The sequence below is a fragment of the Morone saxatilis genome, unplaced genomic scaffold, assembly GCF_004916995.1.
Source record: "Morone saxatilis isolate NCDOM2014 unplaced genomic scaffold, NCSU_SB_2.0 Contig8, whole genome shotgun sequence".
NCBI classification, from domain to species: domain Eukaryota; kingdom Metazoa; phylum Chordata; class Actinopteri; family Moronidae; genus Morone; species Morone saxatilis.
Genome location: NW_023340257.1, coordinates 23,712,773 through 23,739,512, shown reverse-complemented (window position 1 = coordinate 23,739,512; position 26,740 = coordinate 23,712,773). Strand labels below are relative to the sequence as shown.

Sequence of the window (26,740 nt, the reverse complement as noted above, 5' to 3'; positions counted from 1 at the left end):
CTCTTCACAGTGTCTCACTGAAGTGCAGAAATATTACAGAGGAAATAAACACAACACAAAGCAGTCATCCACAAAAGAAAAGCAACTCAGTGCATGAAAACACAATACAAAGAATTGGAGGATATATCAGAAATATTTTATTTAAAAACATCTGCTATAAAATACACATTTACACAGATTTGAGACAAATTAAACTAGACTGTACAAATATTGTGCTGAATGGAAGAGAGGTCATATTAGCCCATTAAACATGGAAGATTAAACTAAAACAAAACCCTACCAATTTACTCTGTTATAGAAATGCAGTTCACATCCATGATGGGAATGCTAATGCTTTCAAAAGTGAACATCAGTAACTTTTCAGGGATTTCTGATGGATTAAAAACTAATAATAAAATGCGTAAGATACCAAGCCATAGGAGGTATGATGGAACGAGCTTGCTGTCATTTTGTTTTTAAATTTATAAAATTTAGAACAGAGACAACAAGGAAATTCTTATGCTGGCTACCAATAAAACACAGGACAACAGAGTACAAGGACGCACATTTCATATGTGTGTGTAACAATCATGCCTAAAATCTATTTCTTGTGAGGCACATAACATTATTCTCCATTAAAAACATGCCAACAACAACAGCAAAAAAAATAAAATACACACACACACACACACACACACAAAAATAAAACATTTATTTACATTTAAAAACATGTCATCAAACCCACCCTCATAAAAATCACAGTGGACATAAAATGTGCTGCAGTTGCTCTTCAAGCAAACACTACCACGGAGTCAAGGCCACTACATCAGCTGGAAGGTCATAGTGGCGTTTGACCGAAGCAAAAATCAGTTCTGTGGTACTTCAGTCTGCATTCATGTCCTGATCCGTGTTGGACCGTTCTGCAGTGGTCTACACTCCCGTCTTTTCTTTGATCCAGCCACGGAACTTGGTGACTGTTGTGTAGATGCCAGGTTTATTCCTACGGGCACAGCCATCACCCCAACTGACCACTCCTGCCAGGAACGTACGACTGTCGGCTGGACTGGACAGAGGGCCGCCAGAGTCGCCCTAACAGAGACAAATACACAAATACACAAGGACACACACACACACAGGTACATGTTAGCATAGACGTACGACACTGGGGCCGTGTGGAACACAATTTCTATTTTCCAATTATCTTCTCTCTCTGCCTCTTTCACCTTTTCCTGCTTCCCCTCTCTCCTTAATATCACAATTTTTACAATTAAAAATGTTTCTCAGTGGTCATGTTATGAACAAACAACAAACAGTTACATTTGTCTGTTGATAAAACATCTATATCCCCTGTTTTGTAAAACATTGTCTGTTATTCAGAGAGAAACAGAAACAGAGAAATCAGGGTTCAAGGGACTGTTTTTTATTTTACCTGACAAGCATCGATTCCTCCACTCAGCACTCCAGCGCACAACATCCGAGACGTGAGCTGCCCATTCATCAAGCCGTTACACACCTCATAGTTGATGATTCGGACCTGGGCCTTTTGGAGCACCTTTGCAGCAGATCCTAAACACACACACACATTTTATCAAATTATGAAAACACAGTACAAACAACCACAAAATCCACCATATCATTACTTGTAAAACATACTGTACATATACATTTGAATTTACAATAAATGTGATAATTAAATACACAAAGCAAAGCCTAAATATATTTATTTAGAGATCATTTTATGTTTTTTCTTTATTTAGGAGTTAAAATTTGAATGATTCCATCTGACCTCCAGGGGATGCAATTGCATCTCTGGTAAAATCATCTACTACCACTTCTATTACTCACATCGAGAACTCACAAACAAGGAACTGAAACTGATTGAGATCCTTCTCCTCCCTGGATATTTTTTACAGCTTCAGTTAAAGTTGGGGCCTCAGTATTTATCAAAATGAGAAAACACAAGGTTTATTGTTTGCAGGGACTCACCTCCTTCTCTTGTGGCGCCCCACCCGGTGATCCACACAGTGCTGCCAGTTGGAAAATCATGTTGGGGAGATGGCAAGCAGATGGGCCTGATGTAGTCAGAGTATGTGACAGGAGAGTCCAGCTCCATCAGGGCGATGTCATTGTCAAAGGTGTATGCGTTGTAATTAGGGTGGGGTATGATCTGCTTCAGGTTCCTCTTCGCTACGACACTTGCAATACCACCCTGGGTGTGAAGGCCGAGGTAAGCTTCCCAAGTGCCAGGCTGGGAGAATCTGAGAACACAAAACAGAGCACAAAGTTCATTCTCAATCTTGGATAACCATCAACAGCCACATCATGTGGCATAAGCATCACCTTAGAAAATATGTAGGAGAAAACTGAGTTAGGCTTTGGTTCAGGGGTCATTTACTGTTGCAGTTAAGTGGCAGTGAGTGTGGCAGAGTATAATGACTCAGACTGTATCCAAAGTAAACTGAAGGCAAACTGAAGGCAATTTAAAAGGCAATATTTATTGTTCTACTGGAACATCCCACTGTTAAAGGTCCAGTGAGTAACATTTAGGAGAATCTATTGGCAGAAATGGAATATAACATGCACAACTATGTTTTCACGAGTGTATAATCACCTGAATGTAGGGACTGTTATGGTTTTGTTATCCTAAAATCAGGCTTCTACAGATGCAGCAAGTTGCTTTCCATGTTGAACGGCCATGTTTCTACAGTAGCCCAGAACGGACAAACCAAACACTGACTCTAGAAAGTGTCTAAAAAGTCATCTGCAACTACACCACTAGATGCCACTAAATCCTAAATACACACAAACATGAAGCTACAGTAGGATATCGGCTGTATAAAGAACATAATATCAAGGTATTATTTATGACAGCTGTATATTTGCTTAGTGTGGTAGGAGCTCTAAAACATGCACTGAGGGCCTGGAAGGGTTTCATGTGTGTTAAATTATTTATGCACACACCTGAGCTGTCATTAGTAAAAACACAGGAGGTCTAAGGTTTCAGTTTGCATGTGACAAACTGTTTACAGAACAAAGTCAAACAACTGAACTCACAGCTGACTTTCAGAATGAATTGAGGCCTTTAAACATATTTATGTTGTTTTTTTTTCAAGACAAAACTAGGGAGTATAACTCTAGTAGTTATAATAGTTATTGTTGTGTTTGTGTGAACACTATATTTAACTGTATATATAATAATGAATATAACATAATTTAAGTAACTCAAGCACTGTTGCAGAATTTGGAGACAACTTTTATTTGTCTAAAGACGGCTCAAAAATAATGTGGCCAGTAGAATAATACATGGTTAGTGGACTTTCATTAATTCAGTCATTCTACTGTTGCACTCATTTCAATTCATTTTGTATAAGTGCATCTGCTAAATATGTGCAATATGTGCAATATGAAGACTGAATGATGTAAAAGTGAGTGAGCTGCAAATACATTTGACTCCAGATTTCACCCTGAGGAAGCTGTTAGTATGAACACCGATTTGTCACATCATGCAGAAAAAAGAAGATTTCTAGGTGCCAGTGAGAACATGAAGCATAAAGAAACACGTTACTTTATCTTGCCGTCATCTTGCACACAGTGGGCAGCGGTGACCAGCCAGCGTGGACTGATGATGGTGGCTCCGCACACGTGACCAAAAGTCTTGACGTGGAGGCTGACCTGCCAGGGAAACTCCCCTTGCTCTGCATCCTGACCGCCCACAATACGCGACGTCTTGAACATATTCCTCCCGCAGTCTACAAAGAAAACAATCAATCAATCACGGGGCCGGCGTGTTGCAGCTTGTTGTGATGCCTGAAGTGGGTGGAAGGTCACACCTGTTTTGTCACGTATGGTAACAATGCAGGTGGCAATAATAACTAGTTTCTAATCGAAGACAAAGCACATACAGCTGCTGAGGTTTTGTGCGTCACGTACCGCAGCTCTCCTCGTCGGATCCATCCTCGCAGTCAGGTGTTCCGTCACATTCTGGGTTCACTTTATTGATGCATTTATTGTTTTTGCATTTGTATGTGAGGTCAGTGCAGCTTACACCAGATGCTGCTGGGAGAGGGAGAACAATCAAATTCAAACTATGAAACAAAAATCTCATATCACCATCATCAATTATGTGCAACAGTTTAAACTTAGATGTTAATTTCACATTTGCAATGCAGTTTAAGATGTTTTAATTTACTTATTTACTTACTTCTCCCGCAGTCGAGCTCATCTGATCCGTCCCCGCAGTCGTCACTGCCGTCACAGCGATTCTTCTCAGAAACACATTTGTTGTTCTTGCATGTTATTTGTCCGGATGAACATCCACCTTAGACAACAAGAGAAACAGATATGTATGAGAGATCTGACCGACAACCTTTTGAATGCTCATGCATAAATACATCCTCTATAAAGGACCTTAATGTCGACAGGTCTTACCACAGTCCATCTCGTCTGTGCGGTCTCCGCAGTCATCGACGCCATCGCATTTCCAGAACATGGGCTTACACAACCCATTTTTACAAGTGATATCCTTTTCATTGCACTCTGGAGGAAAACACAGGTAAACTTAGTTAGTTTGGTGTGCTTATGGCATAGAGAGTAATTACAATGATGTACAAATCAGGCTGACTATAATCTGTGTAAATATTACTTACTGCAGTTCAGTTCATCGCTCATGTCTCCACAGTCATTCCAGCCGTCACACTTGAGGTCTAACTTAATGCAGCGCTGGTTTCTGCACTGGAACTGCTGTGGACAAGCTGTGGATGACAGGATTAACGTCAGATACACTGGCCTAGTGTCAAGAAATAACCATCTGGAAGAAACTGAATCGCTTACGGTCTGTGACGTCGATGGCCTCGAACTCTGCACTGAAACCTCGGTCCACATAGGAGCCATCAGAGAAGAACAGCACGCTCATTGTGTTGGTGTTGCTGGTTTCCGTCACAGTTCCATCAGGCTTTTCTCCACACAGTCTGAGGAAGAGACGCACAAGCAGTGACATGTCTGCCGTCTTACGGAATTCCTACGTGATTTTTAGACATACAAGCAGGGACTCACTTCTTTCCGTTGACCTCCACGTAGTCTTTGCGACAGTCCTTACGCTTTTCCTCCCCCGGCTCAGACAAGAGGAACTTTTTGAACGTCAACTTCACCGCCTTACCATCAGGGACCTTAAAGATTGACAGAGATGAGTAGAAACTAAATGAGACTTTGTGAGGAGCAAAAGAGAACTGAAACCTGTGTGAAACATATCACAATAGCTGTGTCAGTGCAGACATCTCACCTGGATCGACCACTGACATGAAGTCCGGGGAGGATAGTAATTTGGGAAGTTGGGGGAAGCGAAGCTGCCCTTTTCCGCCCTCAGCTGGCCACCGCATGTCGTAGCTGTTAAAAAACAAAACAAAATGATGTGTTAGCATTTGCACAAATACTAAACATTTATGGTGCAGCTCATAACAAAAGAGCTTCAATTAGGACTCACCAAAGCATTAGTTCCTACCTTTATTTCCACGTTGGATTTGTGAGACTTGTGCTCTAAAACCTGGGAAGTTCTTCTTTTCATTTGTGGCCATTGTCACCAGCATGACATTACCAGAGGACAGAAAGGTCAGTGGTTCACTGGGTGAGTAGTACCCACACATCCTGTAAGAAACCAAGAAATGTATTTATTCTAAGATTGTCAAACCAGCCCTCGGAAAGCATTTATGCTCATTCCACTCTCTCTCTGAGAAAGTTGGACAATGCTCCACTGTCTCTACCCAGAGAGGAAGTAAACTAAGCGGTGCTACCTATACTTGCATTATTATAGAACCGAAAAGGAGTTGAAAAAAGTTACATAATGTAATTTTCCCAGCAGCCTTGTTATGAATTCACTGTGTCCAAGGAAACAACAATGAACGCTAAAAAGTACAGTTTCCTTACGCAGAAAACATAGCCTGTTTACTTTTCTATGAATAGACCACTGCATAACTCATAAATGCTAAGCTTAATATTTGATTATTTGTGATGCTATGTTAATATGCAATTGAAAGATATTGCGGCACTTTGAACACAATACTTCTCGCCTGCTCCAAATGCCATTAAAAAACACTGCCCATAAGATCAATTCATTCTTTAGAAATTGTGTATTTGAAATTTGTAGTATTATTTTTTAAATTATTATTATTTTTTTTATTATTGAATTATATTATATTAAAAGGCTAAAAAAAAAACCATCCTTTTCCACTACGCTGACAAGTAAAAGTATCACGTGGTGTCAATCTGGGTCACTTACACGCTGTCACTGAGGCAATTTATCTCTACCATGAAAGAATGCAGCTAATGATTTCATTGCGCACACATGAAAGTTCTTCCTGGAAATTTCCTGATAGCTTCTTGGCTGCATGTTTGTTTGTTTTTCCGGTTTTAAAAAGGTCAAACACTTTCACTTTTCAGCTGAATTGCTCCCAGATTTGGATAAAACTGTAATTTTGCAAGTGCTATTATTCTAGCATGAAGCTTAACTAAGGCAATGTTAGGAAGCTGCACCTTTATGTACAGTAAGAGCCCTTCAGAAGCACAGCATCTGACCAGCAGAGGGCCTTACATACATGATAAAGCCCTCTCCATGGGGATATAAAAGCATGTACAATATACCACTGTATGAAAATGAGAGTGCAGGAGGCAGGAGAGTAATTCATCTGCTTGAAGGTGTGTTTAGACGAGGCAAATGCCAAACTCACTCTTCCATAACGCGGCTCTCAATGGCCACCAGGGAGTCGTAGATTTTGACAAAGTCATTCTTGCAGTTCCCTTCCAGATTCATCGTGTCAAAGGCGAGCTTGATGACGTAGTTGGGGTCCGCTCTCAGCTGCCACTCCATGAAGGTGTTGGGGGGATACGGACTGTTAGGGAAGCCGGGGGACTGGATTTGCCCGATATTATTGGGCTTTGCATGTTCTGAAAACTTTAAGAATCCTGAGACAGAAACAATCACTTTTAGTGGCGTTCACATTAAACTTTGTAAATCACTATCACAAGACTAAAGAGGCCCACTTATCTTTGCAAATGAAATAACAATGTGTTTACAAACGTATTCTGATATGACTATGCTGATATTTACAATGAATAAAACCAAACAGCTGTGACCACTGTCTAAAATTACATTACATTTTCTGGATATGATGAAACAGTGGACTAAAAAGGCAAATAAATTACAATTACGCTTTTGCCAAATAAAGAGCAGCAATATTTTACAGGCATTTCTTGCTTGTACACACCCTAAAGATTTGCATTTCTTATTAAAACTCATTAGGGATAATAAATGCACACCCAAATATGACAAGACTACATGTTTATAAGTCAGAATGTCATTTTCTGAAGAATATAATTTGACATAATACTTCATTCTTGCAGGGTAGAAGGATGAGCTGAAAACAAAACTATTTGTTGTCAGCCAACTATTTGTCAGATAAATGATCTACTGTAACAAGTGACACTAGATAATAATCTGGTCAGAGCAATGATAAACCCCAGGAACTATGTTAGACATGGTTTTCCCTGATATATACATATATGTGAGCTGTCAAAAATAACTCCAGTAGAATAAATCAAAGATGCAAGCCGAGTACTTACTGCTGAATGATGTTGAAAACAAGCGGGCATCAAGTGCTGTGAGATGAAAGACAAAAACAAAGAACGGGCAAATAACTCAGATGTGGGTATTGACAGCAAAACAATAAAGTCCCCACAGAACTAGACAACTGGCTCTAAAACAAATCACAAGCAAAACAGCATTATGGATATGGACTGAATCACACACGACTCTACCTGAAGACACCACATCTTCAAAGACCAGATCGTTTCCAGCCTTGTACGAGCTGCGCCGCTCTTTGTCCACCAGCTTGTCCATTGAAGTCATGGCGCTGTCGACGGCTGCCTCTTGGCCCGTGGGGACTCTGAACTCAGACAGGTAGTAGGCGATAACGCTGCCTTCACTAGGAGCAATGACACAAGAATTAAATAGTATAAAGGCGGAGGAAAGTAAAAAATAAAATATATTAATATACTAAAAAGGGTCATGCTGTTATATTCTTTTTTGTTTGGTGATCTTGTTTTTCAGTAGCGTGGCTCTATGCTCTGAACAAATTGGTTTATGTTACAGACTGATACCATTCATACTAAACTGAAACTCTGAGGATAAACAGTAAATCCCATCCAGTTTTAGACATAAAAATCTTCTTATAAAACCAACAGAAAATGTTCATAAATCAGTGTTTTATAAACGGTAGCGCCTTTAGATCTGCATGCATCTGAATCCTGGATCCGCGGCCTAGTTCCCCTACAAAATTCAGTTCATTCTGTTGTTTAAATATCCTGCAAACCCGCACACGCACTGAAAAACAGGAATGGAAACATGATCCCGTTGCTAGAGGTAATGATAAAGGAGCTTAATGTATTATTATTTCACTGCCTTACCTGAAAGCCTGAACTGTAGAACCAACATAGTACTTGGCCAACTGTGGACTTTTAGAATAGATGGCTTTAAGCTGAAAGATAGAGGAGCGGCCAGGTATGAATGGATGTTGTTTCAAAGACCAGAATTGTTGACACAGAATAAATTTCATTTTTTAGGCTTGAGCAGCAGTCTTACCTGTGAAGTCACCTTCTTTGCCAGCGCCTTGAACTCGGTGCTGTTGGAGTTCTCGTAGGCGTTTTCAAACACCTGGTTGGTGATCCGCATGGAGCCGCTGTACATCTTCTTGACACGCACATCTTTACGGACTGCAGGATCACACAGACGACACTGAATACACACAGCTACACGCTTACTGCACAAGAGTTGTTTTACTTTCTCTCCTTTTTGGTGTTTGGTACTTTTCATCTGACTTTTTGCTTTGTTCACTTTTCTTAGTGTGTCACAAAATGTTTTTTAGTCCCTCAGGTGCACTTGTTTCAACGGATGTAGCTTTAATCTCTCCTTCGGGGTTTCAATCATTTGCATGTGCAAATAATCAAACAAAAAAAAGCAGCATCAAGCTCCAACTTGCCTACGAACACGACATGATTTATCAAAAACCTGTGTGCTCATGTGTTTTTGTTATTTTATCAGAAGGAACTTAAAGAGGACAGCAAACATATGCTTTCTGCTTCTTTTGATCTGTATCTTTACCTCCACCTAAGAAGTCAGTTGGTCCTGTTTGTTAAAAGGATATCTCCAAACTGTTTTAATGTGGATGCAGTATTTTTATTTAGAAAAATTAGTAAAAATGTGCAGAAAGGCCTTTTTAAACAGTTTTCTCATCATCTACTTCACAGAATACTCAAAAATGTATAGAATCTGGCAAATCCCATACTTTTGGGGTATTTTGATGCACATGTTTAAAACAATACCTTTAGGTTTAGTATAGACAAATAACATGCATTTGAACAAAATAATGTACAACATTTTACAAAAAAGGACTTTAACTTAAAAGAATCACCATACTACAAGCAGGACTAATTAGGTTACTTGTATATAATGTAACTGTCATATTCTTATTAGGCTATCATGATTGCAGAGACAATCAGAGACAGTTTCCATGTGCATTTAATAACATATTTTCTGTGAGATTTGCTGTAGTCTATTATTTGTCTCATGGGTTGGTATTAATCTAATTCATATTAAGTAAAGTTCTTACAGTGGAAATGCCAGACGAGCAGTCCGGTCATAAGCGCAACAACAGCAGCAAAGATCACCACACCGATCACAGCCCCGACCTTCCCTGGACCCTTTTTCTTCTCAAGCTTTTTGTTATCTGATGCTGGCAGGAACTGGACCGAAGTGTCCCAGTCTTTGTCCTGGAAGACAGACAGACAGTTGTGTGGGTGAATGATCAATACATCAATCCGACAGGCCTATATAAAGGCAACAACAACAACCACATCCAAATAATGTTTCTAACTATTGGACAGGAGAGTGAAAACATTTGTTGACATAAAGCTATAAAAACTTTTCCCTTTAAGGATGTCCCCCTACTGACACTGTGGACTGTGTTTGTTCTTTAAGACAGAATAGAGGTGGCTGTCTTTTCTCTGCCCGGGTAGATAATAAACTGGAGATAAGTGACAGCAGCCGACAGCAGGTAGGTACTTGTGTATTTTCGGAATGTCCCAGCCTGTGGTGACCAACAAAATAAGGGTCCAACTGTGCAACTATATTCTTAAACATGACACAATGCTTTTTCTTTGGACTAACTTTTTAATATCAAGAAATCGGAATAACATTTTCATTTAAAATCTGCTCATAAATAGACAGGACGGAGAGTTTCAGCGTCTGGCACTGTTAATGAATTAGAAGGAAACTTTATGCATGAGTCACGGCTCTGTAGTTACCTTCTAGAGGAGAGACAGGAGGGGGGAGGGAGTACAAAGGTTTCACCCTGTAAAATCCTGTCAAACCTGCTGGGAGCGAGGCACTCACAGGTCTGACGTGGAACACAACAAGTTTCTGTGAGTGCTCGCTGTGCTGTTGTATAGGACAACAACAAAAATTAGCCAACAGCAGATCATCTTAAAAGCTTTGGGATGTTTTAAAAAAAATCCAAACATCATTCCTATGGCTCTCTTTTGTGCCCGTCTTTTTTTACTCCCTAGAAGATTATCTGCAGAACCGTGACACCATCAGCTATTTTATGAACCAACACTTTCTTCCCGCCTCTATCAACCTGACACTCATGACAAGAACAAATTACATTGCACCTATAATGGCGTGCAAAACAACTCAAGCATTGAAAAGGTAGTGCCTTGACAGAATGGTAATTTTTGCATGTGTCGTATTAAATTCTCATTTTAAAAAGCTTGTCTTGTCTGTGGATATTACCTCCAGTTTTGGGGGCTCTTTTATGTTTATTAACTAAATATCACAAGCCTGAGGTGTTGTTTAAAAGTGACACGCTACAAATCGAAAAGGGGAAATCGATTGTAAATTAAGAAGCAGAGAAGACATGTCACAGCACCCCATGCTCCTTATGAAGAAGTCTTTCAAAACAACCAGGACTCATAACTCTTCAAATGTAGCAGAAATGTAAATGTTTACTCTTAAAGAAGCCTGAAATTAGGTGGAAATCTTTAAATAAACACTCCTATACACACAAAACGCACCTCATTTTGTCCATCTTTAACAGCCGTTTTCTTTTTATTCCAAATACATATCGTTTCACTGAAATATAACCCAGCCTCACTGTGTTAGACCATGCTCCGCTGGGCCCTGGAGGACAAATCCTCTGAGACTGAAGGGCATTTTCACATAATGCCTTGTGTTTAACACCCTACTGTGATGCTGTGAAGACATCTCGTATGGATGTTCTGCAGAGGAGAAGGACTCGAGTAAACAAGTCACAACAGGGCAGAGGAACCCGGAGGAATTCAGGCGTCAACCCCGGTCGGCTGAGGACCCGAGCCCATGAAGCTCTGGAACGTGCCTGAATGTTTTCACGGCAGGCGTCCGAGAGAGAGATACACATTCAGATCCCTACTTGAAAAAAGGTCTTATCTAAAGTTTTGATTCTGTTTAAAGGTTGACAGCTTCTGGAGTGTTATCTCGACTGTATGCTGCAGGAGGGAAAACGTCTCAGTACATCTTTTTTTCATTTTTGCTAACTTCTTGGAAATAAGGTACCAGAGAAAATGAGTCAAGATGCTTGTGGGCTTGGTGGTTATCAGAAAAGCTCAGAAACCTGTTCCGCTTACTAGGAAATCTGAGTTACATCATGGGCCAACGAACACCAGATCCAAGTACTTCTTATGATATCTGATTCTTTCTCATTCTTAACTGAACTGAGACAATGATTTGACATACTATGACTGTCTATCACAATGTGTACATTCAAAACTATCCAGATGTGATTTTCTTTTATCAGAATAAGTCATTCTGGGGGTCGTGCAGCCTCATAGGGGCTCTCATGGGAATGTGAGGTTTAAAACTGTTTGAAAAACACCAAATTAAAGTGCTAACACAGCCTTTAATCAGTACACAAGCTTGGCAAGGAAATGAAAGCAGGTTTTCTTCAATTTCCTCATCAAAACAACAGACTGATGAGTGTGTATGGCTGTATACATGTATGTGTGGAATGAAAAAACAAAGGTGACCTTTCTAATGTCTGACAGGTTTTCTGTGGGTGGGTTCATTTATATCTAACTAACACACTTATCTAATCACTTTAAATTAGTCTCTGCAGCAGTTTGGTTCACTTCCCGCCCCCAATAATCCCGCAAATATGCGCCAATGTTACGAAAGAGCTTGAATCAACGTTAGTGTCATTCAGGTAACAACTAAAATCCATGAATAAAAATACATTTAATCATTATTTAACATTTAAAACTGAGCATCCATCTAAGCTGCGTTGAAGTCCTAAAGAATAACAGGTTTCTTACCGACTTTGGGGTGTATCTCAGTCCACTATCCATGTAGTCCATGAAGAGGTCAATGCCTGGACTAGACAGCAAAAAATACAACTTTAAAAACACCCGAACTACTTCTTCTATCCCCGAACTTCTCCTCTTGAGTTATTTTGTGTTGTGTGTCTGAGCCTACAGGTCGCTGTGTCGAGGTGAACCTGCAGGCCTGCTGCTCTCCGACAGATGAGTCAACGATTCAACCTGAGAGCGCAAACAACCGAACAGAACCAGAGGACACGTTTTAAAAGCCGAGGCTCCTCTCCAGTCGAGATGTTCTCAGGTGTTTATCTGAGAGGAATATGTCGGCTATCTGTGGGACTCAAACAGAACAACAGAAAAAAAAACCTTTTCCGGGAACTTCAGGTTTCATCGGGCGTGTCTCCCCCCCCCGCATACACCTGTAGCCACTTCCTGTTTACCTGCCACAGGTGTTTTTCTTTATGTCCTTTTATGGAAAACACTACCGAAAAGTAGGTTGCTTCATTAAATAAAACCCTCCATTAACTCTAGGAGGACTATATTTTAGCATATTTCTCAACTTCAATCATTTGTAGTTCAATTAAAACACATACAACGTTATTAATATTTATTTATTTATTTATTTATTTATATATTGTGTAAACGTTTTTATTGATGTGGGTTTCACACAGCCTATTTTTAGTATCAGTCATGTGATCTGATCTGGGCGTCACGCTGCAGTGTTTGTGTAATGGATGGTGATGATGATGATGATGATGATGAGTCACCTCTGCTGAGTCACTTTCATCATGAGCCATAAGTTTCTGTTTGAGAAAACGGCATCCCCCAAATATGTGGGGATGAAAGGAATCAGTTTTTTCATTTTCATTTCAGGGGCTGTATTGATCCGCTGAAGAGAGGCGGATTGATACAGTTATCAGAGACTGTACTGCTCAACTGTAGGCCATCCCTCAACAACATTTACATTAAGAGATTCATTTTATTTAAATCAAAACAAACACACACTTCTATAGAGCTCAAACGATTGATATTGAAAAATTGATCATTGAAAAAATATCAAAAATCTCCTGGTTTTCTTTGTCTTTTATGATAATAAACTAAATATTTTGGGGTTTTGGACAAAACAGCTCAACTTGGTGGGCATTTCTTTAACTTTGAATTAATTAATAATGAAAATAAGCATTAGTTGCTACCTTATCTATTCATTAAAAAACAACACATCTATATGGAAGTTGTGAGTTTATTGTTGTGTAACCATAAATCTGTTCCCACTGCTGTCAACCAATTTATTTTTAAATCACTAATATGCATATTATATTAGTCCCCAGTCCCCTCAAACAACCAAGCAGGCTTTTAAATACGTTGGTGAACATTTCTTTAACTTTTCTGAGATTTTATGTACCAAAAACTTGATTGATAGGCTAATTGGCAGATTAATTAATAATGAAAATAAGCATTAGTTGCCACCCTAAAATAATGGTCCTTGTTTAGAATTTAATGCTCATTTTATCTAGCTGCCTGGTTTATATAATAATTACTTAAACATCTATCTATCTATCTATCTATCTATCTATCTATCTATCTATCATCCATCATCCGTCCATCCATCCATGAAAAAAACAACACGTCCATATGGAAGTTGTGAGTTTATTGATGTGTATCCCCCCTGTAACCATAAATCTGTTTCCATTGGTGTCAATCAAATTTATTTTTAAATCACTAATATGCATATTATATTAGTTCCCAGTCCCCTCCCACAATCAAGCAGGCAGTTACAAGATTTAAGCCGTTTGGGTGCATAGTGAGACAGTCACATACAGAGATACTGTCACAGGAAGAGAAAAAATAGAAAACAAAGAAAACAAACTTAAAAATATATATCATATCATTTCATATAAGAACAATGCACACCACAGGTAATCCTCCGGAAAAAAGCCATGATTGCAACATCAACTATACAGGCATACAAAGACAATACTAAGAGAGAGAGAGAGAGAGAAAAGAGGATTCTAGGATTCACTTTACTTGTGTCATTCTCTACTTGTAAAAATACACGTTAGCTCTCCAAGCCTTGTCTTTCTGTGTGTCTCTGTCTGCCTGCACAGCCCTCCAGCTCCAGGTTGTCTTCAATTGGCTTTGATCCAGGGCCGGCCCAAGCCTTTCTGGGTACCCAAATCCCAAATTCCAGATTGCACAATTTTGTATAGTTCCCCTGAAATCAATCAGCCTTCAAAATGATTTGTTACGATCCCCAAATTCAATATGTTCAGGGTTAGAAAATCAAAATGTCTTCGTTGTTTGGCATTTGTAAAGGATCCCAGAATTAATCACAGTTTAGCTCCCCCAAATCCACCAAGTTTTGTACACTTTAGCTTCATCTGGGGGCCTTCTGGTGGCAGATGGGCCATAAGCAGCTGCTCACTTCCTTTGTACCTCTGGGCCGGCCCTGTTTTGGTCTATCAGACTGTTCTACGCTTTATGACCAGCAAAGCCAACAGTTGCTCCAATAACGTGTGTGTACATCATCCCCAAAAATTAGTTTTCAAAGTTGCTTTTCTGGTTCTTGGTTTTTTGCTTCGGACAATTTGTGTAAAAAATAAAAATAAAAACAAGAAAACAAACCAAAAAACAACACTTTTTTTTCAGTTTGTGGCATGTCGTCGCCCACTGTCACAATGTCTGTGATAGTGCATAAAAAATCAAAGCCACATAGGAACCTGTCAGGTACATAGTATGGAAAAAAAGATTCCACAATACATTCAACTATGTAACACATGTCAATAGCTATTAATTAATCTATCAATGTACTGTTTCCCTATTGATAAAAAGGTTGTGTTTGTGTGTGTAGGAGGGGATATTTATCACATTCACTTCATAAGGGTTCAGAGTAGGTTTTGTGTGATGTGTTCGAGCTGGGGGTCTGTGCACACGTTCACCTTCCCTGTCTCTTTCTAACAGTGTGCCTGCAAACACAACTCATGACCGCCAAGCTGAGAACCCTAAACCGACTTATAACCTCTTTTCTGGGAGGAAAAAAAAAGAAGGTGGAATAAAAACATCTACTCTTATATATATTTAAACTGTATATGTATATTTTGTCTGTTATCATAACAAAGAACGGAAAGTAAATAATTCATGATTTCATTTTTTTCTCATTTGTTGTTTCACTATACATTTTAATTGGTACAAAGAACCTTCATATACAAGCAATCTATTGAGAGGAAAAAAGAACAAAATAAAACACCTATTCTTTTGGAGAAAACCATCAGAAACTGCATGGATGACACTTGCATGATGGAAAACTAAAGCGTAGTGTCTGGTATGCCGGTTTGATGATGGCTACTCAAAAACATTGAAATTTTGCTTGATTTGCCTTTCACTTTCAAAAATAAAGAAAATGTCTGAAGAAATGTTATACATCTTGATCTGAGATAGCTGTATTGATAATTACAGAGAAATCTGCAGAATCACATTTTCCATAATGCAAAATGGCAGATACATCACCTTTTCAAAAGAAACATGATCAAAAAGAGCTCTATAGTACAATAGTAGCAGTAGTAGAAGTAGTAGCATTACTTAAGGATTGTTTTGAACAAACCAGTAAATGGAGTTTGGATGTATGCAAATGATTTCTTTTAACAATAGCATATGTTATTGGTCAGTAGTATGTTCCCCCTCGGTTGCTGTCCTCAGACTCATAGTGCCCCCTGTAGGCTCTGGTTAGATCTGCATCTGCTCCAGGTATTTGTAGGTGGGGTTTTCGTAGCCGTGGTTCTGCATCTTGCTGAGGTGGCGTTCCTCTGGTGTCAGCATGGGGTCAACCTGCGAGACAGACACATGACACTAATAGCTAACCTCAACAAGGGCACCTGTGCTCCAGAGGCACAACATGCTGCGTCTGTTGTATTCAAATGCTGCAGGGAGAATAATTTAATTTGCTTTGCATTTACCCATGCTCCATTTACATAAGACCTGATAATTTAATCTAAATCTGACACTTCATAATAAGATGGATGGCAGCTCACTGAGAGCACTGGTGTGTGCAGTTTACAGTCTCTGCCCAAATCCCCACGCTGTGCTCCAAATAACAGGTGGCTTACCTCCACGATGCCGTGACTGATGGTGCCGTATTGCCTCTTCCTCAAAAGCACCAGACTGATCACAATCACAGTTGCTATGGCCACCGCGATCACCAGCAAGCCAATCAGTGCACTGCTCCCGAAGCTGAAGTCCTCTCCCAGAGGGCGGTAGGACTCCTAACAGGTAGAACGGGTGAGAGGAAGACAAGAAAAGAGAGAACAGTGAGGAGACAATATGTGTACAGAGACACAATAAAGTTGTCTTTGCTGTTATAATGAAGACGCTGAACACATATACTAGTTACCTTAATCAGGTAATCTTTTAAATGATTGTTATCATGCTGTCATATGATTGTTATCATGCTGTCATATGATAAAAAATGTATGTGGACCATTTGTTAATCTGGGTCTTGTTATGTTATGAATTTCCATTATGAGCAATAATCATGATAACATTAATAACTACATTTAACACTCAACTTTTGCAATCTGGAAACTTGCAGACACAAACTGTCTTCTTGTGTTTGCTGCCAGATCTCCAACATGTACACACAAGTTAAACTAAGAGCAAGTCTGCAACCAGCATCCACACATAAATACAGCAGCTGTCAAGTTGACCTGGAAGTGGAGCTGCTATGCTGCACTGTTCACTTCCACAGCTACAGGGATTTCTAAAGCACAACTATCTGTGTTTACTTTCAGTCAGATTCAAACAGAACAGTTTGCAGTGATTTCTGGTAATTTGAATTTTTTCTGAAAGCCGTAGCAGGCTCTGTCTCCTGGCCCTGATCGATATTGTTCTTGCTGGAATCTGTGTTCCCAAATCAAATATCTCCAGTGGAAGCGGTGAGTAAATTGTTATCACGATCAATAGTCATAATGGAAAGATACAAGATTAGCGCCCAGGTTGATATATACACCAGTTTCCCTTTAAAATATAAGCCAGTAATTTATTTACAAGGAGAAATAAGGAGATCAATCTTCCTCGAATGAGCTTTGAAAAAACTAGAGGAGAATTACGCCTTTATTCTCATGTTATTTTATAAAACCACAGGACAACATCCCTTTTTTGCAGAGGTAGGACACGATTGACTTGTGAATAGTGTGTATACATGCATGAAATGTGTCTTTGTGGAAGACTGTGTAATATCTTGGCCAATTTCGTATACACACGCAACCACAGTCACCTACACTTGTCTTCACAATGTAATCTGGCACATATGACACAAACTAATCATATGTAGACAGCCACTGGGGATTTTGTTTTTTTACTGCTGATTTTTCACACATAAACTGAGCACACCCAGTTTGTGTGGATTCACATTCATCATATGAACTGAGATTTTCAATGTGTACATTCAGATACATTCACATAACAAACATGCACCCATGCATAAATAACCAAAACATATTTGCCTGAACAGAAAACTGTAAAAAAAATACAAATAAAACAAAGAGAGGGGATTTGGGGTCTGTTCCAAAGCTGTGTTTTATTTTATTTTGGCAGTTATCAGCTGCAGAACTGGTATCTTTGCACACTCCCACACTCCCTCCTTCTTTCATCTTCTCCCCACTACGGATAACTACAGTTCCCCAGAGAGCCCTGTGGAGGGCGCCGCTATACTCACCAGCTCATCATCATGCATAACGCTGACTCTCTCTGCACTGTAAACCACTTCTTTAACATCCAGAGACTCATCAATCACCTGTCGACACAGACAGGGGAGCCCAGGTTACACTCACCACAATGTGTGTGTGAGATCGTATGTGTGTGAGATAGATAGCGAGAGAAAGAGAGAGATAGGCAGGCGGAGAGCAAGAGGGTGTGAATGTGCAGCGAAGTAAACTGTAAGGATTATCTGTGTTTGGGTGATGATACACTTGGAGCTGTCTTGTACAAACTGGAAGGAGAGAGGGAGGGGGTTTGCAAGCATCAACAACAGACTCTCTTCTAGGCACACAGTTAACATGTCTTTCTAAACAGACTGTCAGCCACTCATTACTGAGAGCTCTAATCTAAAGAAGAAGCGCTTGTGAGTGGAAGTGGGCGTGTTCAGGAGGCAGAAACAAAATCTGCTGTTTTGTAGAGACAGAGCAGTCCAGAGTCTGTTTCTCACGATGACATAATCACGATTGACATTTTAGGTGTCACCACCGTTTGTTGTTTTCAACCTCTGATTGCTCTGTCCTAGGAGACTGAGGAGACATTTCCAAAAAGAAACATGCATGCACACAAAAACTTGCATGACTCATATTCACACACAAACAAATACGCAGTTGTGCAGTCGGTGTTGGTTTAGCATGCGGAACACGGCACACATTCAGCAGCCAAGCATCGTTTGAAAATCCATGAAGAGGAATGGTGTGTTTGGCAAAGAAAAGTAGCATGCGATGACTGCCGAACAAAGTGTGGAGTTGATCTGAATGAGGGTCGGTTGGCACAGGCCAAAGAGAGACACGCAAATAGCCCAGTGTGAGATAGTTGTAACTATGACAACATAGTTACTGGAATAATCTGACTCATTAAAAGCTGAACTTAAGAGAGCTATGTGAAAGCGCTTAGTACGGCATGTACTCATCAATTTCAATCATCAGCACTATTTCCTCGGCCCGAGGTTGTGACAATAAAATGGCACTGTCAAGACAGTTGTCTGATTTAGGATGTTTAATATGGAATACAATTTGGTATCTTTACACAGTTTCCTGTGTTTTTGCTTTAACAATGCTGCTCTCAGTTCATGTGTTGAGCAAGTTAGAAAGGTTAAACAGAATGATAACAAAGTTCTTACCACGTTGTCGCTGATCTTGGGTTTGCTGTTGATGATTCTCTCCTCGGCACCTATCAGACCGTCTAAACCAGACATAGCGGAGCCTGCAGGAGGTGAAGGAGCACAGTCAATAACAGCAGAGCAGCACAAACAAACAGACAAACAGCGATGGTGGTATTGATGGTGGACAGCTGCACATAGCTATCCAGCTCTTTTCCTCACAACTGTCGCCTCAGTCTCCTTAGTGCACTGGTGACAACAAAGCCCTTTCTTCCATTCAGCACAGTGTGAGCACTGTGAAGCCAACATGACATCGACCTTATTTTCTACAAAGGCCTTCTCAAAGTGGATTTTTGCATATAGTAGCTGTGATTTCTCTGTAAACATACAGTTACATGCATCGACTCTCTAAAGAGAAACCCCTCTGAACAGTTATGAGTCATCCTGACATTTCGTATCTCTCACTTCACGGTCAAAGCTCCGTATTACTGTACAAATCCAGAAATCCTTCACAGTCCCTTGAGATTTTAAAGATGATAATTTTTTTTTAAAAGTCTTAGTAAGTGGCTAAGCTGAAAACTGGGCCAGAGTGTCAAATATGCATGTTAGACTGATGGTTTTCAAATAGGCATAGGATCTATTAATATGCACACACCAGATAGGCCATGAATAAATCAAGAACTGAGAGGACAGAGAGCGAGCGAGGCAGTGATGGCAGGGTCCTGAACAATGTACAGCAGCGATGAGTCTGGTGTCGGCTTATTGTCTGCTGCTACTGCTGGTCAGCCAATGCCAAATGCTCAAGATTAGTACCACTGCCTTTGGATGAAGCGTGGAACAATAATGTGCGTTTAGAAGCTTCACTCAGCAGAAGTGACGTCTGAAACTCTGGCAGGTTATCAGATGGTACTGCAGGGTGCACACAGTGTTGCTTTCAGCAACAATAACACACAGCACAATGGGAGTGACCTTTATGGGAGCAATGTGACCACTTATCTATGAGGATTTGAAAATGTGTTAAAACAATTTGTCCAATAAATCGATTACTGTACTCCCCCAGCTTGTAGTCACATAAAAGCTGGGTTTCACATAATGGAGAACATTGTATTTTTCACTATTCCCACATAATTTCAAGTTGTATAAATAAATGGAGAAAATAATGGACAGATTAATACTTAATGAAAATAATCCTTAGTTGCAGCACAAGTAGAAAACACAAAATCAACAGTAAATACAGAGGGACAAAGTTCTGCGGAAAAAGCGGGGGAGGTTGCGCATCTATTTTCATATAATCAATATATAATTTAGATTCAACAATTAGTGGAAGGTGTCTCTGTGTTCACTGAGTAAGCTCACAAGGTTCAGCCCAGATCAGGTGATGTAACCATGTCCCTGTTTCATGTCTTGGAGGACAAATTGGGCCAATTTAGACTGGGCTGTGGGTCAGCAGCGGAAACACTGAGCCTCAGACAGGGCCACTAAATCACACAGCTCCTATCAGGAAGAGGGGAATGAGTGTGTGGGTGGGGGAATAATTAAGCAAGGTGCTTTGACAAACTGACATACTGAGGACAGGATGACAGCAAACACATGACTGAAGAGTCTCCCTGAGAGAGGGGAGCTGGCTGCGACCTATCTCTACTAGAAAAAGACTTAAAAGCCACTTTGCTATTCAGCATGAGGTGATAATCCTAGCATGATGAAAAGCATAAGAGCAACATAAATCCCACCACGCAGCCCATGTGAGTCATCAAAAAAAGTTAAAAATTAACCACCAGATGGCTTCTGATGAAATAGAAATGGTGGGAGAGATAGCATCCCATATTGCACCAAGGGAAAGGAGAACAGTGGAACAAAATAGAAGATGGGAATGGCTTGGGAGATGAGGAGGGGGGGGGGCAGAAAAACAAGACGCAACAGAGGCACCAACCTTTCTTGAAGGCACGTGGGGAGTCTGATAGATCGCCTTGGCATTAGAAATGAGCAACAAAAAAGAAAAAACAGAAAGGGGGAAGGAGAGAAGAGAGAAAACTTAGGTGAGAAGAGAAAAGGCAGGATTATCAAGCTGTGTTAATTGATTAGGAAAAGAGACCAGCAGGAAAGAGTCCGAAAATAAATTCGAGACATGACCAAACTCAAAAAAGGGAGCCATTTCAAAACTGGCTAGCTCTGTCTAAGCCCTCGGGGGGTGTTGGCATGTATATTAAATGTTCCTTGGGGATTTACTTGTAATTTGCCTTCCATCTTGCTGGAAGTGTTCCATCCATCACTTTTTTCTCTCATTGAGGATTCAATCTTTTGTTTGGCACAAATGTGACAAAGAACAAAACCATAACTGCTCATTTTCCCCCCTAAGCTTTTGGCTCCGGCTCAGTACCAAAGCCTGAGGCTTTGCGCATTTATCTGAACTTCAGTAGTGCTGTGTTGAAGGCTTGGCCACAGGGAACTGTGCAGGCACCGATAAGTCCAAACCCATGGCTCCACAGCACATTTGCATCGGCATAAAACACATCGTAAACCTATTCTCCCTCACTGTGCAACAGTTCTGGCGTGCTTCGTCACCAATGTCCTTCAGAAAGACTCATGTGTATGGCCTATTGTTCTCCACACAGCCACAGTGTTGTTCATGATGCTGCATGTGACTGCGTCTAAGGTCTGTAGCTGCTCACCCTCTGGCTCTGAATGGGACCCCAAGGATGTGACCTGGAAGGGCCGGTAGGGTTTGCCCTCAGACACGGGGACTTCCACACTCTCCTCTGACGAGACGGTGACATCTGGCTGTGATTCAGAGATAGATGACAGGAACTGGTCCATGTCAGCTTTCTGCTCCTGGAGTAGCTCGTCTGCAGAAAGGTACAAATGACAAACTATTAGACGACCTGGCACGTGCTAACACCTGTCAACCTGGGACGTGGCAGCAGTGTGCAAAATGAGAGTTTCACCAATTACTGTTAACATTCTTTTTCAAATAGAGCTGCTGCAAGAGAGGGGTCTGTTCCCATTTCTGCTAACTACCAATTAGTATTTTTCTGAAAGCTATTTTCCGTGTAAATCTGCACATCTCCCAACAGGATGCTGCATGGTGAAAGCTGTGACCCAGTTCTGTCACTGCACCCGCTCCACTTTAATCTGTGCTGCAACACCATGCTATGAATCCTTCAATGAACCAAAGGAAACAAAAGAAAATAATAAAATGTGCTGGACATTGCCGGTCTTAAATTGTACCACTGGAGATGAATACATCCTAAATACAGTTTCCAGCTTTAGATCTAACTGTTAAAACAAGAGCTGAGACCTTTAAAACAGAAAGTAGAAGCTGTATTGAATTCCCTTCCACAAATTCATATTGAGAAAAAGAAGACAATTTTCTCTGTCTCTGATAATTGGTTTACAGACAACGCTAAAGCCTGTCTACTGGTCTCTTCCTATATTTGTGTTTCCCTTCGCACAAAGAGAAAGCTCTCTGTTTTTGTCTGTTTGCACCAGATATAAGAAAACAAATTCACAGAGGGCCAGAGGAAATGTGATGCATTGGCTTTATCTGTCTGCCACATGTAAGAATTCCATCACTGTTTTCATTTCACTTCATTCTTATTACAGCCCGCCGTCCCTCCTCCAAGCTGCCCAGGGGCTCTTCGACAGAACACGACTCACCAATTTCATCCTGAATCTCGTCGGCCACGTAAGGTACTTTGTAGAGCAGAGACAGACTCTGGTTCATCCTCTCATCAATCACACGCAGGTGGGTCATCACCTGGTGTTGGAAAAACAGACAAACAGGGCGTCATGTAAGCAGAAGTGAAACGATGGGTTTAATTGCTTAGATCTTGGATAATTCAAAACAGAGGACAAAATATTGTTTTTTGTCCTCTATTTTGATGCACAATGTTACCAATGACATCCAGGACGGCAGGTATTGATATGATTTATTAATGGATTAATTGTTTAGTCTATAAAACACTGCAGAACACAATGGAATTATGTTTATAATGATATAAGATAGTGAAAAGCTGAAAACACTCATATTGGAGAGCTGGGATTTAAAATAAATAAATACTTGAAATAATAAATCATTCATTAAAATGGTTGTAGAATCATTTTATGGCATATGACAAATCCATTAATTCAATAATCGTTTCAACACTAATCCAGTGACAACTAATTACAGAGTGATTTGCCAACTATTAGTATAAAATGTTCATCCCAACAGTATTTATTTAAAAGCTAACATTAATGAACCAGAAAATACACACTTATCCCAGAAAATCCTCCCCGAAAATCTCTTGAGTTTATTGTCACTAAAGTTTTGACACCTAAAAGCATCATAGATTACTAGTTTGGCTTTCCTGTTTAGAGATTTTGCACAGAAGAGCTATGTACAGCGGGAAAAACAAAGTGGTGCGGGGAGATAATTCATATAAGAAGATTAAGATTCCTCTTCAGAAACAGGTGTCAGCAGGAAGAGAACATACAAACCAAACAAAAAGATGAAGACAAAGGCAAGAAAATGAAGAATACATGAGATAAAGATGAAGAGTTTGCTTTAGCTCAGAAAGCAACATGAGCCATTGCCACGATGCCACATGTACAAAATGGAAACAACTACAAATTTGTCTTTTTTGTGTGTGTGTTTTTTTTCTTTTGATTAATTGGTACAACCAAGAAAGAGACTATAAAATGTCATAAAATGTAATAAATGGCTAAACAGAAGAAATTTCAGGACTGCCAACGAGCTGTTCTCTCATAAATGTTCTGTGGGGAAAGACATTCGTTCATGTTCACAAACATGAACAGAACTGTCACAGAAATGGCGGAAATGCGCTTTCTGGTAGAGAACATATTTTCTTAAGATGAACTCAGACTCGCTCACAGCCAGCCAACTTGCAGACATAAAACAAGTTGCTGCACGTATTATTCAAATCAGTTTTGAAGCTCTGAACTAACTTGACAGGATCTACTGCCTGTCAGCCCCAATGATCACCACTATATCACAGTTTGGGTAAGGAAAACAAACTCTTGTGATTGAACAGATGCAAAAACTTTTCCAAAAAATTCTCTAGTCACTTTCACTGTTTCTACCAGCAATATGATGTTAAGAGAGGAGAGATATTTCCACATCTCCGCTGCCAAAGTGGTTGGCAGAATATAAAAAGCTACCAGCCACTGACAAACCTGACCAGCTCTTGGCAGGTAACTGGTGTTTATTTCCCACTCTGATGATTGACTGTTTTAATCTTCCAACACATGGCTGCAGTGCACCAGAGCAAGCAACAGATGGCAATAATGCACCTTACCCATTAACTGCACGCTGCAGCCCCTGTGGCACCTTCCTGTCGATGTTTGACAAACAATCCTCATTATGAAGATTACATGTCCCAGTGTCGGAGTACAGATTTCAATGCATCAAGCAACCTCTCCTGAGTCTGACAGGTGAGGCTTTTATAGAAACAGAAATAATCTTGATCCCAGAAAGTCACATAACACAGTTATATAAAGCCCAGCAAGCCTTCTGTTTACAAAGGATTCTTTTATAATGCACTTCTAAGTCACATATCAAATCCACAAACAAGGGGAGTTGCAAAAAACGAAAATACAGACATGGACTCGGACAGAATTTGGCTGAGTGAAGAAACACACAGGAACTAGCCTTGACAAATAAACACTGTGAGAGAACAACAATACAGATCGGCTTCCCATGACTGAGCACAGAGGCTCGCCGCCTCCCAGATATCACAATTCATCTAAATAGTAACCCTCTGGTCCTTTCCCCCCTCCCCTTCCTCACTATGTTGTTTCATCCATTCGCTGTGTTATCTGTAATGGTGGAGGATAACTATAAATGGTGTCGAAGGGCACTGACACACACAGGCGAGTACAGAGGAGCTTCCAGCCAAATCCCTGTGCAGCGGCTCAGAGTCCAGCATTACACAAGACCTGCGCAATGTTAATCTTCGGCTGAGGCTTAAGTGAATGAAACACCCGCCCTCCCTCCGTCAAACAAGCCTACTCACTCCTCCTGGGCTTCAACTCAGAGAAACACACACTCTTTCTACCTCCTACACACTTAGAAACAGGCCAGATAGGAGCAGGCTGAGACATCATTATCTCTCCCCTGTCTGAGCAGGAATAAGAGGAGTGTGAGATCTTGGAGTGGCTCGGCATGAGGTTTCAGATTTACTGACACAGCCTTTAATACAGTATGTCTTCATTGCCGAAACCAGATCAGGAAGGATGCAAAACCTGAAAGCGTTGGCAGGTACCAATTAACCAAATGAAACTATACAGACCTGATGAAATACACAGTTGATATTCAGTTATATATGGAGTATATGTATATATATGCTGGTTCCAGCTTCTCAGATTTGATGTTTTTTTCTGTTTTACATCATTGTAAATTAAATATTTTGAAGTTTTTGACTCTTGATTGGACCAAAAAAGTAAAATAAAGATATCACTTTGGACCTCAGGCATATTGTTGTCAAATCCAGTGATCATCAGGATTAAAGAAACTGACCTGTGACTTCATCTGAGCGGCCTTCTCAGGATCCACAGCCAGGACGTGCTGGTAGTGGCGGATGGTGTGCTGGCGGTCCTTGTTCTCGGCGCGGACGTACCTTCTCAGGGCTTGCAGGATGCGGTGGGGCTGAGGGAGACAGGGAGTGTGAAGAAGAGGGGTGGTTGAGAGAGTTGTGGTGGTAAAACACTGCCTCATTACCATCTCTGTGTAATATAATTGGATCAGTATGGTGCAATATCCCTGTCTTGTGTGGATATAAGGAACATGACAGCAATTTCTTCTCTGGAGACCATCAATCAATTGTACTTCTCTTCTAATTTTATAGATATCAATCAAATTATTTTAAAAGTGGTGCCTATTGTACTCAGCCCTTTTCATTTTTTCAGATTTAATCAGATTCATGAACAAAAGTATTAGCATTTAAATATACTCATAATACCAAAAGTATTATATAATATATATTATATTGTTATAATAATAGCATTATTGGATTATAATCATTGATAGATTAAAGTATGTATCACTTTAATGCTGGTAAAGGTGGGGCTAATTTTAATCACTTTATATTCTGCTATGTATATCAATAGAACATATTTTATTTGTTGATAATATTTTGTATAATAATCTAAATATGTAAAGTAACTAGTAACTAAAGTTAGCCAAATAAAGTAGTTGAATAAAAAGTACAATATTTCCCTATGAAATGTAGTGGAGTAGAAGTATTCAGTACTTTACGTACACTCCATCATTGTTTAAATGTCACATGTAGTGATGTTGTTAAATAACAGTTAGCAGTATTGACTCTGGAAATTAAATATATTAACGGTTAAATTATAAAATAAACAGATTTCTTTGATTAATCCAGTGAAAAAATGCCTGAAAAGATATTCTCCTGGTAAACAAATCACTATTGTCTCAACATACATGTTCATATTAATATCACCTACAGTACAGTTGTATCACCAATGTACATATATATTATTTACTGTATTGAAACTGTGAAC

At 40.0% G+C, this 26,740-nt stretch overlaps 2 protein-coding genes across 6 annotated transcripts in view; both read right to left on the bottom strand.

The window, feature by feature from the left end:
* Positions 1-114: 114 nt before the first annotated feature.
* On the bottom strand, positions 115-12,761 carry st14a (ST14 transmembrane serine protease matriptase a). 2 transcript variants are annotated; one of them, XM_035679383.1, is made up of 19 exons: positions 12,370-12,761; positions 9,636-9,795; positions 8,609-8,739; positions 8,434-8,504; positions 7,786-7,952; positions 7,591-7,626; positions 6,699-6,933; positions 5,477-5,619; positions 5,258-5,361; positions 5,032-5,144; positions 4,810-4,946; positions 4,626-4,730; positions 4,408-4,515; positions 4,181-4,297; positions 3,910-4,035; positions 3,545-3,728; positions 1,966-2,237; positions 1,409-1,545; positions 115-1,068 (listed from the first exon to the last, which is right to left on the bottom strand). In XM_035679383.1, the coding sequence occupies exons 1-19, from the start codon at positions 12,409-12,411 to the stop codon at positions 910-912; spliced, it is 2,547 nt and encodes an 848-aa protein (XP_035535276.1). In that variant the 5' UTR covers positions 12,412-12,761; the 3' UTR covers positions 115-909. The 2 variants fall into 2 exon arrangements, with proteins under 2 accessions (XP_035535276.1, XP_035535278.1); XM_035679385.1 differs by having other exon boundaries at positions 3,910-4,032.
* Positions 12,762-13,999: 1,238 nt separating this feature from the next.
* Positions 14,000-26,740, bottom strand: part of aplp2 (amyloid beta (A4) precursor-like protein 2) — a 53,741-nt gene continuing 41,000 nt past the window's right edge. For 2 of the 4 annotated variants that reach the window (XM_035679844.1, XM_035679841.1), the window contains 7 exons: positions 25,734-25,862; positions 22,874-22,973; positions 21,889-22,062; positions 19,241-19,323; positions 18,080-18,157; positions 16,473-16,628; positions 14,000-16,194 (listed from right to left, as the gene is read on the bottom strand). In XM_035679844.1, coding sequence (XP_035535737.1) covers positions 16,093-16,194; positions 16,473-16,628; positions 18,080-18,157; positions 19,241-19,323; positions 21,889-22,062; positions 22,874-22,973; positions 25,734-25,862 — 822 coding nt within the window. In that variant the 3' untranslated portion in view covers positions 14,000-16,092. Of the gene's footprint in view, positions 16,195-16,472; positions 16,629-18,079; positions 18,158-19,240; positions 19,324-21,149; positions 21,186-21,888; positions 22,063-22,873; positions 22,974-25,733; positions 25,863-26,740 lie in introns of all 4 variants that reach the window. The other 2 variants (XM_035679845.1, XM_035679842.1) reach the window with 2 other exon arrangements.